Source organism: Cololabis saira, chromosome 1, assembly GCF_033807715.1.
Source record: "Cololabis saira isolate AMF1-May2022 chromosome 1, fColSai1.1, whole genome shotgun sequence".
NCBI classification, from domain to species: domain Eukaryota; kingdom Metazoa; phylum Chordata; class Actinopteri; order Beloniformes; family Belonidae; genus Cololabis; species Cololabis saira.
Genome location: NC_084587.1, coordinates 17,380,644 through 17,396,919, shown reverse-complemented (window position 1 = coordinate 17,396,919; position 16,276 = coordinate 17,380,644). Strand labels below are relative to the sequence as shown.

The 16,276-nt window shown below is 42.5% G+C and overlaps 1 protein-coding gene across 1 annotated transcript in view; it reads left to right on the top strand.

Annotated features, from left to right (window-relative positions):
- adgrl3.1 (adhesion G protein-coupled receptor L3.1) overlaps positions 1-16,276 on the top strand; it is a 187,812-nt gene that overhangs the window by 139,387 nt on the left and 32,149 nt on the right. The window contains exons 12-16 of the mRNA XM_061715075.1: positions 1,219-1,402; positions 8,202-8,324; positions 8,513-8,718; positions 13,719-13,895; positions 15,575-15,784. Of these exons, the coding sequence (XP_061571059.1) occupies positions 1,219-1,402; positions 8,202-8,324; positions 8,513-8,718; positions 13,719-13,895; positions 15,575-15,784 (900 nt within the window). The remainder of the gene's footprint in view (positions 1-1,218; positions 1,403-8,201; positions 8,325-8,512; positions 8,719-13,718; positions 13,896-15,574; positions 15,785-16,276) is intronic.

The window sequence follows — 16,276 nt, the reverse complement described above, 5'->3', positions numbered from 1 at the left end:
CAATAAACCGAAGTCTCTCACTCTCCTCCGTTGCCCTTGTAATTCCTCACCGGGGACTCCTTTTGCTTGTATAATGGCACCTGTGTTACTTTTTTTCTTTTCTTTTTTTTTGCACTCTCTCATCGACCCTGCATAAGGCAGAGAAACATGGAGGGATGAGTAAGAGACGAGCGGAGGATGGGAGGGTGTCTGCATGAAAGGTGGTTTACAGAGCAAGACAAAATAAGGAGACAAAGGGGAGTGTGTGTGTGTGTGTGTGTGTGTGTTTGATAGCACCTGTATTCGCTTTTCTGCCTCTCTTGCTCCCGGTGGATGCTTGTCACCATGGACTCACTGGACTGTTTTATCGCTATCCCATGGCTCTCCCCTTCTTCCCCCGCCTCTGCACCAGCTCTTTTTTTTCTCCTCCCTGTCTCTTTATCCCCCCCCCCCCCCTCCCCCCCCACCCCACCCGTGCCTTTTTTCCCTGAGACGTGTGTGTGCAGCGATCATGGCTGTAAAGGAAGAGCTGAATTCTTAAGAGCACAAGGGGATGTGAGCCGGAGACAAAATAAGCATTGTTTCATGGAGAACATTTCACATCTGCGGCGCGCGAGCCAACTCGTCTGCGTTTGTTTGAGTAATATTTTTGGACTCAGAACCGCTCAGCGCAGCTAGATTTGAACCAGCAGACATTATCTGATAAGACTCTAATTTCTTCTCACACCCTCAAGCACAAGTTTTCTCACTTGAAGATAACACTGTTGCCCTAAAAAAAAAAATAAAAGAGAGAGAGAGAGAGAGGAAAAAAAAGATAGTGAGTGAAGCTAAAGTAGGTTTTAGGGTGTCAACATGTGGTGATTGCAATCAACTAATTAGCTTAGCTTGACTTTTTAGAACATCTGGGATTTTCCTCATCCTCACAAAAAAGGTGATAATAAACATTAAAAAAAAAAGTGTGAACATGCTTTTTGAATAATATCTTGAGCTTAATTGTTTGTGCTTTTGCTATGCCTGCATGGGAATGCCGCATTTGCATGGCTAACATTTTATTGTCCTGATTTATCAACATGATAAATGGAGAAACATCCGCGCCCCGACTGACTGCTGGCCTCAGTAGTTGGGGCCAGGCAGCGTTGCTTGTACCTGAATGCATTTGCATTCATTCTCACATTATTGACTGAAAGTGTTAACATTAGCTGCGGCTACGTGACCTCTTTGTCTTGATTGCTGCCCCAGGCCATGGTGGAGACGGTAAATAATCTGCTGCATCCGCGAGCCCAGGCGGCGTGGAGGGAGCTCCCCACCAGCGAGCAGCTGCACTCGGCCACTCTGCTCCTCGACACCGTGGAGACGGGGGCTTTCATGTTGGCCGACAACCTCCTGAAGACCGACACCGTGCAGGAGACCACTGACTACATCCGTGAGTACACTTTTAAGGTCCTTGTCCCAAAGTCTTTGCCAGAACATGCAACTTTCAAGGGGGCCGTTGAGGTGCACTTGAGCGAGGCCCTTGACTTTCATTTGCTATCGTGAATCAGAACTCTGGGTGAGAGGAGGAGGGTGTGATGGGGGGCGTGATGTCTCAGGTGCTGCACCAAAGCAGGAATAAAAGTGTCTGTGCAGCCTTCAGCAAAAGTTAGTACTCCCTCTTTACAACTGTGTTTTTTGAGTAAAAATATAAGACCTAATAAAAATAATCTGATCAAAGGGAATCCCAGCATTAGGAAAATAAATTCTACACTTTTTTTATCACTGTGTCATTATTAGATTTTAGATTAGATTCAACTTTATTGTCATTGCACAAAAGTACAGGACAACGAAATGCAGTTAGCATCTAACCAGAAGTGCTTATGCAGTGAAATAAACACAATGTACAGCATATACACATATATACACATATATATATATATATATATATATATATATATATATATATATATATGTGTATATATATATATATATATATATATATATATATAAATATGTATGTACACAGTGCAGATTAATAAATAACTATTGCTACAAGGTGCAGGTCAGATATGAATGAACATGAATGAACATATTTATCATAGAATTAACCAAATAGGAAAAAAGGAAAAGGAAAAAAAATCTTATGGGCAATCCTAAGTATACCGTAACTGCTTTCATAGGATTTAAGAAGGGAAGTTGCGACCAGGCGCTCATTAATCTAAAAGGGTTATAAACAGATTTTCAGTTGCTTTTCTGCCGTGCAAAAGATCCACAAGTGAAAACTTTCAAGACAGTCGTGTTCAGACTGCATAGCCACGCAAATTTACCCCAACATAGGAACAAAAAAGCATAAAAGCCGCGTGTCGGACCCAACAGGTCTCTCTGAGCATGTTGAGTTTCACCGTACAGGACAGCAGATGGGACAGACAGCCTGGAGAGAGACGCTTTTGTCTAAGATGGGAAGGAAAGCATGAATAAGGTTTACAAAAGGCAAGACTTCTACCTTCTGAAACAATGTCATACGCACAGGTGAGACCAAAGTGGAGTTGTTTGGCCTTAACGCTTAAGTACCATGGTTGGGAAAACAGAGCATTTTAACAGAAATATCTCCTACCCACTGTGAAGCACGGAGGTGGAGGGGTGATGATTGGAGGACCTGGGCCTCTGCATACCAGGACTTTCTACGAGCAGATACGAGGCCATGTCTCCAGCAGCTAAAGTTGAGTTTAAATGATCTTCAACAAATGTGCCTCCAAATATCTAGAAATAAAATAATCAACCTCTTTGACTGGCCAGGTCCAAGTCCAGGACTTTATAGCCGGGCAGAAGTGAAAGATCAAAAACCTCAATGAACTGCAGCTACGTTGTACAAGAAGAATGGTCCAAGCTCCGTCACAACAGTGTGAGAAACTGATGAACTCATTCAGATAATAATCATCATAATCACAGGGGTAATTTAGTTAAATACTTAATGGTACGGTTAAAAACATGTTGTGTCTGTGGTATTTTTCTTATAAAGATACCCACTAGGATTTAAAAACCACGGTGGTTGTTGCTGTGAAACGGCAGGACGATACTTACTCTGATTAAGTAGTTACAGGGCAATATTTATATTTACTCCCATTTTGGTAAGGATGTGGTTCTTGTATTTAAATCCCTTTTTTTTAATAACTAAAAATAAACAGTGCTAGGATTGTGATCCAAATAAGACACAAAATTGACATCAGATAAATCTGTTGGTGTTTTATGATGTAAACTGGACACCAGAGTATTTCTTATTAATTTGCAGTTTGTCAAGAATAATGAGGACATATGATAAGTATCGTACGGATAAATGACGGTGGACACGCCTTCCCGCCGGAGAGAAACGGGCAGGTGTGTGATTTGACCGGTTCCTCGCACGGTAACAGGGGAGAGTGATACAAAATAAACAAACGCGGGACATGTGGCATCAAGGTGAACGAAAACAGTGCCGTTAAAAAAATGAGTCACTAATAGCGTGACTAATTAGTTGATATTCTGCAGGAAGGCAGAGCAAAACAGAGGAAACAAAACTCAATGACATGTGTGTAATAACAGGCCATAAATTCATATATAAATTTAAATATATGTATATATAGAGAAATGTATGTGTATATATATATATACATACATAGTTCCAGCTGCTAGTGGCCCATTTGAAGCTCTTGGCACTTTTTGTTGAGGTTCAAATGTGTCCTGCTGTTTTTGCAGTTGTTTGGTTTAGTTTCTGCAATTTTAGGTTTCGAAATGAGCTCCTGCACACTGTTGAACTTATTTAAAATTAAATAAAAACATTCCTTCATAAGCTAAACCCACATTGAGGATCTAGAGTTAGCTTCCTAATGTATTATTATGTTTTTATTGCAAAATAATTTAGCGTTCCGAGAGTGCACTATCTGTGTTTTTTTCTGGTCCCCCAATAATCCATTTTGTTGTTTTTTATTATGATATTGCTGTTTAATACAACTGACCACATATATCACACCACACAATAACTTGCACCTCAAGTACACATATTTTAGTGTAACAGTCTTTTATTTTGGTAACATCCGTAAAAGAGCATGTAGATATTCCTACATGTATTGGAAAAACCAGTAATATGCACATATACAGGTTTATGATGCTGTTATGGGTTCAGCTAAAGTAGCTTATTTGTTTTCATGCAGAAAAGAAATACATTATTGATAACAACTCTGCAGGCCGTTAGAGCAGCACTTCCGTGAAGGATCATCCATTTTTCTAGCTCCTGTCTGTGCAAGGCTGCAGTGGTCAAAAACATCGCCGCTGGACGCAGCCTTTGTTTGAAGCCGGACTAGCCATTATATAGCAATCATGAAAATATGTTCTCTGATGATGCTGTGAAGAAATAGAGATAATATAAACTACAAACAAGGTGTTTCAGAAGCGGGTTCCTCCTTAGTTTAAGGCTTTGTGTGGTTCTGCAGACCTTTTGCACACATGAAAAAGCATTACAACTAAGTGAATTAAAGAAAAAAAAAATTAAAAGCATAATATGGCCTCTTTAAAAGTGTGCATGCGTTGCTTTATTATGTAAAGTGAAGGCGCAGAGCTGTCGGATGGAGGTCGTCATGAAGATATCGTAAAGGGTCAAATCCCCAGAGATGCTCATCTAACAGAATACAGGATACAGATTGGCCTTGAGGCTCGCATGAGCTGTTTGCCAAAGACAATGTTTTTTATTTATTTATTTTTCCATGTTTTTTGTTTTTTTTCCTCTTTGCTTGGAGGCAGAATTGAGAAAGCAGAACAAAGCTAGTTATTATAGCATTGTGCACATCACCCTCCTTTTCTTTCTCTTCCCTCCATCATGTCCTTTTTTTTCGTGTGATCACCTCGTCACAGAGCCATGGCTCCACAGACTTTTACTGGACTGCCTCCTTTATTTTCGTAGCCGTAGATGATGATACATATCAGTTCTTTTGCACTGAAACGCTCCCCCTGGGTCATCGTCCCGTCTCAAATACGTGATTTGGTACTTTCAGATTTGCCCTACATCGTTCCCCCATTTGTAGAAACTCAGTGTGCTTGTATGCTACTCAGTCACAGATGAAAAGAAACCAAGGAGGAGCATTGAGAAGGGAGAAAATGAAAGATAATATAAAAAGAAGAAGACAAGGATGAGTGCATGCTTCAGGGCGATGGTGGCAGTAGAATGTCAAATGGTGCTCTGAGGGTTTTTTTTCCTCACTTTCACATCAATAAGCAATGAAACTGCAGCTACTTAAGCGACACAGCATGGTGACTACATTACTGCAGTTTTCCCCATCAAAGACGGGCGATAAGAGTCAGATAAGAGTCCGGGAGACGGCGTTTCAGCTGAAGGTCTAGCATTCCAAAACCTCGTCTCGTTCATTTCTTCAGCCATTCTGATGCAGATTTGTCGGCGTGCCGCCACTTCATCGTGCCGTCGCGTGACCCGGAATCAGCCGAGCTTTAGCCGTCAGACAGATGGAGTTGCACGCGCCTCTGGAGAACGCTGACATACAGGGGAATTCACGGTTGACTCGATTACTGTGAGGTGCCCACGCCACGTGGATGCATGTTTGGACAGGATAGAAACCATATCGCAGATAGCAGTGGCGGCTGGTCGGTAGAGGGCGCTGCCCCCATCAAATCAAGAGAAGAAGAATAAAAGAAAAAGAAAAAACATGTAAGATGCAAATAATGATTAAAAGAAGGTGTTATTTCAGTCTGTGGGTGACTGTTAATAATGAAATGTTGTTTAAATATTTATTTAATTCCAAAATGTTTTTTATTTTATTTTATTTACTTCCGGAAGTAAGAATCCAGTGTAAGCTCTCGAACATTTGATAAGCACGTGACCTGAGGATCTCATTTTAATTGGTTTGAATTCGATTTGTAAAGGGACGCAGTCGTGTTCGTCCCAGAAACTCAGTTATCAGCAACGAATCAGTGATCAGTATTGTGACTCGTATGTTGTTTTTTTCAATCTAATGTGATTGGACAATTCATTCCCCGTCTTTTTTTATAAAAGAAATCAAACTGAACTACACAAACCATATTTTTATGCTTGTTTTAAATAGGTTAAATAACACTTGCTTTTGAAATAATATTTGTTGATCAAATATCTGAAAGAAAGGAACGTTATCTTTTCAAATAATATAAATTCCAGACAGAATAATGGAAATGTTAATGTTTTTCTTCTCTCTAATGTGTAAGATAAACTGAACCCAAACCAGGAAGAATAAAACAATACAAAATAACAGTGGACTTGTTGAAATGTTAAACCCCTACTTTATGTTCGGTTTTCTGTTTTCCACTGCAGCATAACTGAACTGCTTCACTAAGACTTATGACCAATAAGCCATTGTTGGATGTGAAAATATTTCAAAATTAAAGGACCAAAATATTATTTTCTACCTTTCTTTTTTCCCCATTGAGCTTGTACCTAACCGTGACTTCTGTGTACCGTCACACCCCGATTTGTATGTTGAGAAGTTATACGTTGTTCATCTGAGTTTAGTGAACTGCTGGGACAGACAGACAGCAGTTTCTGGGTGAGATGAGAGGGGAGTCATGTTTGCCCGACCGTATTCTGGATTCACTTCCAGCACAAACAGTTTAGTCCGCGAGCCGACATCCGGCACAAATTCAACTTCCATAATTCCAGGCTTGTATCGCCTCCAATTATTTTTCCTCCTGATAGCGCCACATGAATGTGGTTACATAAACTGTTATCGAGATGTGGGCTAGGAACTTCAAACAGGAAGTCATCGCTTGTTTTTTTTCTTTTTGTGGAGATTTTTGTATTTTTTTTTTTGTCTCCACATTCTTCCTCTTTTTGTGCCGTTAATCTTCCCTTCCAGCTAATCCAGTGGGAAGATCCACCGCGATTATCTCTCCCCTGTATTCATAACCGGCCCCATGCAGCCTCCTCCTCCTCCTCCTCCCTACTCACTTCATCCTCATTCCTTCTTCTTCTCCAGTATTCCTCGCACTGTTTAAGCATCCCCCCCTCCCCAATCCCGACGACAGTGAGTGACGACAGCAAATTACCTGACAAACTTCCAGAGACACTGCCGCAGCTATGATGAGGGATATTATTGCACTTGATTGCGCGCGTGGCTCAGAGGTGCAGTAGAACAAATAGTGTTATTATTAGAAGCAAAACAGTGATTTGGAGGGATAACACAGCGTTAACAGCATGCGCGTGTGGTAACGATAATGAACAAGTGTGTTCCTCGGGAGGAGGATTGTCATTACAGGGATGCTTTAATTAGATCAGACTCGGTGTGTTTTGATATCCCGCTGATGTGTATTGGTGTGAGTGTAAATGTTCAAGTGCGTGTGGCTCGGATGTTTCGTTTTGGATGATGTACACGTGGAAGGGGCGCTTTCTTCCCCTCCGCTGATGCTTGTGCATCACCGTCTGTGTTTACGTCCCCTCTGCCTCCATTTCCTCTTTTCTATACCTTCACTATACATCCCCGTCTATTACGCTCAGCGAAATATACCATTTCCCCCCATCTGTCTCCACTCCAGTCCTCTCCTTTCATCGCATCTGCTCATTTTCCATCTCCTCCGCCGCGCTTCTCTGACAGCTCTCGTCTTTTTCAACCTCTCCCATTGCACTCCTGCTCCCTGACCTCTTCAACTCCCTTTCTTTTCCCACCTCTTACCCAATTTCGCCTCCTCCCGCCGCGCGCTCGTTTCCGATCGGAGGTGTCGCCGGCTTGTTTGTGCGATCGGGGAGCCGTTTTCAGCTTGAAAGCAGCAGTCTGAGTCCCCGAATCACTCAGAAGCGCGAGATAGTGATACACCAAAGGTATAATTAGTTCTTAATTAGAAACTTTATCAAACACATTACACAGCTGTAATCGGGAACGTGCTAACGAATTTGGATTGTGAAATTAGATTCCTACAATAAAGGGGGAGGCAGAAGAATCTACCTTGATGTGTAGAAGCAGTTGCTTGGAGACATTGTTACCCTTTTTAGGATAGAAATTCTCATTATTTCAGTAATGCATGTCAGTTTTATTTATTTTTTTACTTCCTTAAAGGAGAATAGCAACTGTTTTAGAATTAATGCCTTTGTTCTTCTGTTAAACATTTAGTGAGAAATCTGGGTTGTTACGAGAATCTGCAAAGCCAATCTGATGTAATGCGCATTGCTGCAGTTTGACGTTATGATGTGTGTGTGTGTGTGTGTGTGCGTGTGCGTGTGCGTGTGCGTGTGTGTGTTTCAGAGCTGGAGGTGGCCAGACTGAGCACGGATGGGAACCTTGCAGACCTGACATTCCCTCAGTCTGAACAACATGGAAACTCCATCCAGCTGTCGGCTAGCACTCTCAAGCAGCACGGCAGAAACGGTACAGACACTCTCTGAGGGGTTCATGACCTTCCGACTCTCTCTCCCCTCCCGCCTTTCAAGCTGACTTGCAGTAGTTTTCTCTCCACAAATGTCTCCTCTTGCTCTTCTCGGACCTTGATTCTTTCTCTCCCGGTGGTTTGAGCCGGCGGTCCTGAAGTGTGTCTTTTTGCGCGTCTCTCCCTGCAGGCGAGATCAGGATGGTGTTCGTGCTGTACAGGAACCTGGGCGCGTACCTGCCCACGGAGAACGCCAGCGTCAGACTGAGCGGCGAGGCGGTCTATCCGAATTACTCTGTCATTGTCAACTCCCCGGTCATCACGGCGTCCATTAACAAGGAGAGCAATAAGGTTTACCTGTCAGAGCCCGTGGTCTTCACTGTCAAACACCTGCAGGTACGTACAGCACAAAGTAATGAGACAGAGATTTAAGTATAGGTCTGGTATCAACATTGTCTCGTTTAAAAGGACATATGGAGTGGGAAATTCATTATTCCTTCAAACCACATCTTTTCAAAAATGAAGCATTCATATTTATGAAGAAGAGTGCGTTTCTTTATCTTTTTTAATTTGGTGATTAGATTCCTGTCTTAAAGGAGCATGAGGCTCCTTTTAAGAAATGAGACTCTCTAGCGCCACCCTTCACCACGACGGCCGTTGGGGGTACTGCAGCCAACAGTGAAGCCGGCACGGGAGAACGGGGAGAACGCACATGCAGCGTCATGTGACGTCACATCCGCAGCCCAGCGCGGGAAATTCGGGGCCGAATTGCAGCACATTTTGCAGCACAAGGCAAAGGAGAGATACACTAGAGGGCTCATTCTTTTGGGTTTGGAACGCTTCATCTGACATTATTACTAGAAAACTTAAAATGTATACGGATTTGTTTCATAAATCCTGTCTCAATCCGGCCTCAAGCTCCTTTAAAGTGACCAAAAGTAATTTTTCTGAGGTTTTGGCTAAGAGGTGCCCCCCACAGTGAGTGGAGATTGGTTTGACAACACTGGCCAGGATCTACTTGTCCTCAGGTCTTCTGTCATCACATCTGGAAGTTTCTGTGGCCCTAATTTGACTTTGACTGGCATCAATCACGCCACGCGTCTGCTGAAACTCCGCCACATATCCACCAGACACGAGACATTTCTTTTTCTTTGGGACCACACCTGGCTCTCACAGCACTTGACGTAACCCATATCCAAAGTGGCTCCTGAACGACACATCCCAAAGCCTGAGTTTGGTCCAGTCCATGAACTCTGGGACATGTCTGGCTGACACAACACTTGCCGCGACCTTAGCCACACCATGAGTGCCAAGAAAGGCCCAAAGGTGTCTACTATCTGGGTATCATAATTGTTCCTGCACTGTAGCTACAAAAAAAACCCTAGTAAAGATGAAACTAGCGTTGTGGGCTGTGTCGCATGAGATGCTGAACCCAAGCGTTCAGGGGGACATTGGATGGTTTTTGCTGATAGTGGGGACCAGAGACCATGAGAGCCGGACAGCACTCCAAAAATAACATTCCTGCAAATGACGTTGAAACTGATATTTTAAAATGGAATTACATTATTTTAAAGGGGACCTATTATGGCATCTAATACCTATTTTAAACAGGCCTTAAATGTCTTAAAAACAAGCTTTTGATTGTTTTTGCTAAATAAATTAGAAATTCAGCCTCTGAGCCATGTCTGTAGCCTCCCAGTCTCTAACCTCATTATATATGCAGGATTCTGAGTGGGCGGGGCTATGATAATGAGGCTCTATGCTGATTGGCTGCCTGAATGACGGGATACAGCACTACGAAAAAATGGTGGAAGCTCCGGCTGACGGAGTTAGTTGTGGGCGTGGTTTCACGCATCGGAGGCCAAACTATGTAAATCGCATTTTCGTTACGTAACAAAAGGGAGCAGAATCTGAACGGCTCGTAGAAGCCACATCACACTGGACGGCTCATCCGGGCGGCTGTACAGACACTGCAGAATTTGGTTGCTTTCCTCCTTCTCTGAGTTGGCAGGCTGAGGGGAGACCACTTTATATATGTTAAAGCAAGAGAAAACGTGTTTTTCATAATAGGTCCCCTTTAACATTTGCAGCAACAATTACTGTCTGGATGCATATTTAAAAATCTCCTGTGTGGAAGTAACAATCATTTAAAGGGGAGATATTTTAAGAAAAGTAATTTTCAGTCATCTGCACTTTTTTATTGACATATATTTGAATTCCTGAAGTGGCGATCAGCTTAAAACCCCAACATAACAAAAACCTTTCATGTTAGAAGTGGGTTACGCAAAGCTGTGACAACTTTCTGGACAGGGAGCGAAGTAATCCTGAGTCGCTGACTCCACCCGCGTCAAACCATCTGCTGGTCCCGGAGGTGTAGACACATGCTCAATAAGAGCGCTCTTGTATTGATCTTCCTGTGGTATTTTTGAGCAAAGCCTGTCACAGGAATTTAATTGTACCTCAGGAAATTCCGTAATGCACCGTTGCAGAGTTATAACTTGTTTTTCATGAGTTTGTCTTAATCAGGAACTAGATGTTAGAGGCGGATGCCACAAACGGGGAGGGAAGTACATAAACTAGGGGTGTCTGGAAATGGGTGCGGTAAGGGATCCCATTTATAAAAGATTGCACAGAATGAAGCTGAAAATGCTGCAATATAAAATATTGTGAATTATAACATTCTCCTCGTCATCAGATAAAGTTCCCGTTACAAATGAAACTCCGTCAGGACGTTTGTGTGCGTCTGTCAGTCTAGTATGGCCTGGCTTTGCCCGCATTCAATCCTAAATGATCAGCGAGAGCACCTTGCGACCTGCCGATGCACAGAAATAAAGCTACTGACCTGTGAATGTTTTGCAGAGAATCGATGCAATTGTAGATTCTGTTTCAGAAGACGAAGAAGAGGACTTTTCCTGACACAGAAATCGAGATGTTTACAAAGCAGGAAACGTTTGTGGTCCCCGGACACACTCTCTTACTTTTTCCATTACACTAGTCCTTCAGCTTTGCCAGAGCATCCTTCACTCAGCATTATAGATGAGCATCACAGCCGCATTCAAGATCACAATGACCACAGATGCTGGGACTGCTTCACGTCCGGTAATGATCGAAAATCTCAGTTGAAAAATGGAATGCGATAGTTTACAACAATGGGGAGAGTAAATGTGGCTTTCATTGTGAAAGACTCATCAGTAACTTATTGCTAATAAGTGCCATAACAACATGTGCCGGGGAGGTGACAGGAGAAGCTGCAGGGTGTGTTTGTCGCCTCAGCAGAGCCGCCAACTCTCTTTCAGGGTCAAGTTTATCACGATAGATCTACCGCAGCTCTGTTAATGATGGTGAAATGTACAATAAGTCCTACGTTCCTGAGTGCACCTCAACAGACGGAGAGGGTCAGTGATTACCGTCCACTTTTCCTTCTGCCCTCCTGGGTTGGAAAATGTGATGATGACGCTAATGGAAGTCCAGTTAACCTCTCCATTTTTCTACTGAAAGGGGTATATATGAAATATTTGTCTTCCTGGCGCTGATCACAATCAATATGTGCTGTCTTAAGAAAGGGAAGTTTCCTGTTTCTATAATGTTTGTAAGTGAAAGCCAGAGAGCGTACCAGATTTACCTGGTAAAATTAAGATCTTTGTTCTTTAATAATGAATTATTACCCATACAACCAATTCATGTTATGATTCTCATAATATGACCTCTTTTGTTTTTAATACTGGAGCTCTGTTCTCTAAGTGTTTTCTAGAATAGTTTTTAGGATTTCACCTTTTATAAACCTCCACAATGGAAATAAAATGATCTAAGTGTATCAATCAACGTGTAAACTTACAGCGCCTTGCAGAACGAGGACCACAACCAAGTTAAATCATACACTTGCCGTGTGCCAAAAGTGCAGTTTTTAAAAAGAAAGATGCGACTCTTTTTTTAGAGTTTTTTTTAGAGAATTATTTTCACAGACTTGGAGATGCATCGGTACGTCGCGATCCTGTGTAGAGTTAGGATAGTTAACGAAGACTAAAATTAAAGATTTTTATACAATGTAAACTGAATAAAAACTAAGATGAACACGTAGAACTAACTGCAACGAAACAGAATTACAGAAAAATTCACCTTGTTTTTCATTTTTGTCTAATGGCTTGTTTTGTTTTTCTAATGACTAATTCTTCTTTTCTATTTAATTCTATTCTATCTAATTACTCAAAAGGCCAGACTAAAGGTTGTGTGTTCTGTATTCCATTGTTGATATTATTCTTTCATCCTATATTTTTTTGTCCGTAAGTCAGTCCCATATTTTCAAAACTGAAAGTACTGATGTTCTTGTTTCTTGTCTTCTTTTTATTTTATGGACGTACCGACCTGTTGATTTGGCCACACCTCAGGGGTTTTTTTCTCCCTGTATTTTAGATTCAGGTCGGGTTTTTTTTCCTCCATTTTCATTGGGATCTCTTTGGACTCCATATTGGTAGTCGAGGCATCAAACAGCTGCCGAAAGCCAACTTCAGACCTCTCATCTGCTCCGTTTGACGAGAACTAACAAATGCAATTAACCTGTATTCAGTTGTTAAAATACCTGTAAACTCTCCTCATGAAACCTTTAAAACTAAAGCGGAAAGTGATTATCTAAAATGTTTCACGCATGAATAAGTTTTAAGGTACAAAAATGAGGAGTTCAGTGCTACTTCCTGGAGATCCCCTGTTGTAATCTTGCTTCAGCTCATCAGCAGATTTAATATTTATTGATTTTGTTCTAATTCCTGGTCAGGTCATCGCTTTGAAAAGGAATCTATTTTGATCTATTTTGAAGCTGCAACTGGCTTTAAAAAAAAATGTAAATGGCGTAAGAAAAGTCCTGGCATTGCCGCGACAGACTGAACTCCATATTGCCTCATATTGTATCAATTAGGATGGGCAGCGTTTCTCATCCAACGAGCAAATGTGGATCCAGTTTGTGACCCAGCTTGTTGGCAGTGGAAGAATCAGCACTTGCTCTTTTTGAGAGTAACTTTGCAAACCTAACAAACACAGCTTCGTCAGTTTGCACAACACGGGCCGCTCGTGCACTTCAGCGAGCGGCCAGAGTGCCGTCACCTCCTGCCACGGCTGCCATGTTTATTTGTTTCTGCAGTTTCGCATTCTGTCCCTTCTGTTTGTTGTTTTTCTTGCCGTGTGTGCTTGAATCCCTCTCTTGTGTTTCTTCCTCTCCATCATTTCTCCAACGTTGCCTCCCACCGGTTTCTCACTTTTCTTCTTTTTTGGGGCTCCTCAGGCACTCCCACCTCCCCATGGCAGAGTATCTATTCTCTGCCATCGGGGTTTTTTTTGCTTTTGGTCTCTCAGCGTCGTCCCGTCTGTCTGGGTATCTCCTGATCACCGTTTCCCTCTTCCCCCAGCATTCGGAAAAGAACTTCAATCCCAACTGCTCTTTCTGGAGCTACTCCAAGCGCACCATGACGGGATTCTGGTCTACGCAGGACTGTCGTCTGCTCGCCACCAACCGCACACACACCAGCTGCTCCTGCACCCATCTCACAAGCTTCGGGGTGCTCATGGCCCACGTGGAGGTCAAGGTACGCATTTACTTCGCTGTGTCTGCCAGGGGGACGGTGGGGGAATACCAGGAGGTCAATTAGTCATCGCTTGATTGGCAGGGTCTGGCAACGTGGGCAAGATATAATGAAAAATGATGAAGGATGAAACAGATTAAAGCTCTCCGGAGTCTCAGTGTGATCATACTCTGCATGAACATTCTTAAAATGTTTTTGATCCAGATGATGACATTGACCTCATAACAGTCTTATGCAATAAAAACTTCCATGTTGAAATTATTTTTGTTAAAAACAAAGCTCCTGATTGAACTTTGTTGTTGAAGTCATACAATCATGTACAAAAGTGTGTGTGTGTAAAAATTTCAGACAAAATAAGAAAAAACCTTTTTCACTGTGCCATTATTTATTTAACAATTATTAAACATTTGAAGCTTAAAAAAACAAACTAAAAGAAAAATATGTGGGCAATACAAAATACCCCCATGATTCAATAACTTCTTGTAACTATCGGTTTCTTGCGAGTATTCGCAGATCCGCCGGTGAGCTCCACATCCTTGTCCAGCTGCATGAGTCCATTTCGACCGAGCTTCCGGTGTCGGAATAGGTGGCCTTACTTTTGACTCGGGAAAATTCTGGTTTTTAGGGGTTTGTGGTAAACCCAGCCACTGCAAGGTGCCCAGGTGCCTGTGTCTGCAAAATACACCCCAAATAATCAGGCGTGCATAGGACTTTATTCCTTGTAGTTTGTCTGGATGCAGTTTTGCGAATCTCCATCTTGCCTCAGTTATATTCAGACAGAGAGACTTTCATCTGGCCTCATCGTCCCTTCCAACCAAACCGTACTTGTCCGACTTCTTCTAGTCCCGTGATGTAAACCTGGACATGCTCAGAGGGACCTGTAGGGTCTGAAGGGCTCAGGCTTAGCAGCAGCTGGCAGCAATATACCCTTTTTAATCCTATTGAAGTAGTAAGGGGGTACTTAGTGTTTTTTATTTTCTGTTACGTGAGGAAAGGCACTGGTGCAAATCATGTTTATCCAGACTGTTTTCACACAAAACTAGGATAAAAAGAGGAGATGCCGTCTTTGCACAACAATGTATTTGATTAGAAAGTGAGAGCATTTATCTAGATATCAATGAGGTTTAATGGGTGGCAGATAACATCGTTACTGTTCAGCTCCGTGCAGGATAAGCACTTTTTGTCGCCCTCTTTTGTCACACTAAGCCCACACTTCTGTTCTCAGATCAGCTCTTGCAGCTGTGGATATTTTGCGACACCCACCCTCTCCCTCTGGGCCGGTGGATGTGTCTCACATCTGAAGAGGTCGTGGTCAGAGCTGGCTTGGCAGCTCTCCGTGAACACTGTGTGAGGTTCTGAGGAGTAGATCCATCACAGCAATGTTATGTTGAACATTGCTCTGCCTGCCAGGTTCCAGGACGCTGATGGATAGAGCCGGCGTACCTGTGCAACGCAGCGTAACACTGTGGCCCTGAACGCCGAGCGACACACATCCAGACTTGCATCAGTCAGGGGCGGTGGAGCTGGGGAGGGAAGGGCTTGTCTGTCAGAGTGTTTCATCTTTCAGAAATATGAGTCATACTTTGAACAAATCAAGGTTGAACAGTAATCCTTGCTTTGTACTTGGGTGTTTTTAAATGGTCTATTGAGGCTGGTCTTTGTTTTTCTTGTACCTCCCACAGAAAACGGACAGCATGCACGACGTGCTCCTGGACGTCATCACCTGGGTGGGGATCCTGTTGTCGCTGGTTTGCCTGCTCATCTGCATCTTCACCTTCTGCTTCTTCAGAGGGCTGCAGAGCGACCGCAACACCATTCACAAAAACCTCTGCATCAGCCTGTTCATCGCAGAGTCGCTGTTTCTGGTCGGGATCAACAAAGCTGATCAGCCGGTAAGGAGGGAATTCGCTTTTTTTTGGTCTAAAAACATAAAAACATCATATGATCACAGTTAGTCTGATTATTGAGCAAATGCAACGTCAGACGAACAACATCATAGAGTTTTTTTCCCCCCTATGTCATTATTTATTCATTAAAAATAAATCCGGAAGGAAAATAATAATGTGGGAAATCCAAAGTTTGCCCATGATTCTGTACCTTGTACATCCTTCTTTAGCAGCAAAAGCTCAATGTGAACATTTCCTACACAGCATTTATCTTTTGCTCACCTGGTTGCGGAGGAGTTGTGACCCGTTCTTGTTGACAACATTCCTTTAGTTAAATGAGGTTTTTAAATCTTATAGAATCAATTAGGGGGTACTTAGCGTTGCCTTCTGGACTTTTCTTTTCATTTTTAGCTTCATTTTTCTGAAATAAATGTTGACAAAAAAGATATGTTGTTCATCTGAGCCTAAGATTAAGACCAATGACAGGATGACAAGATC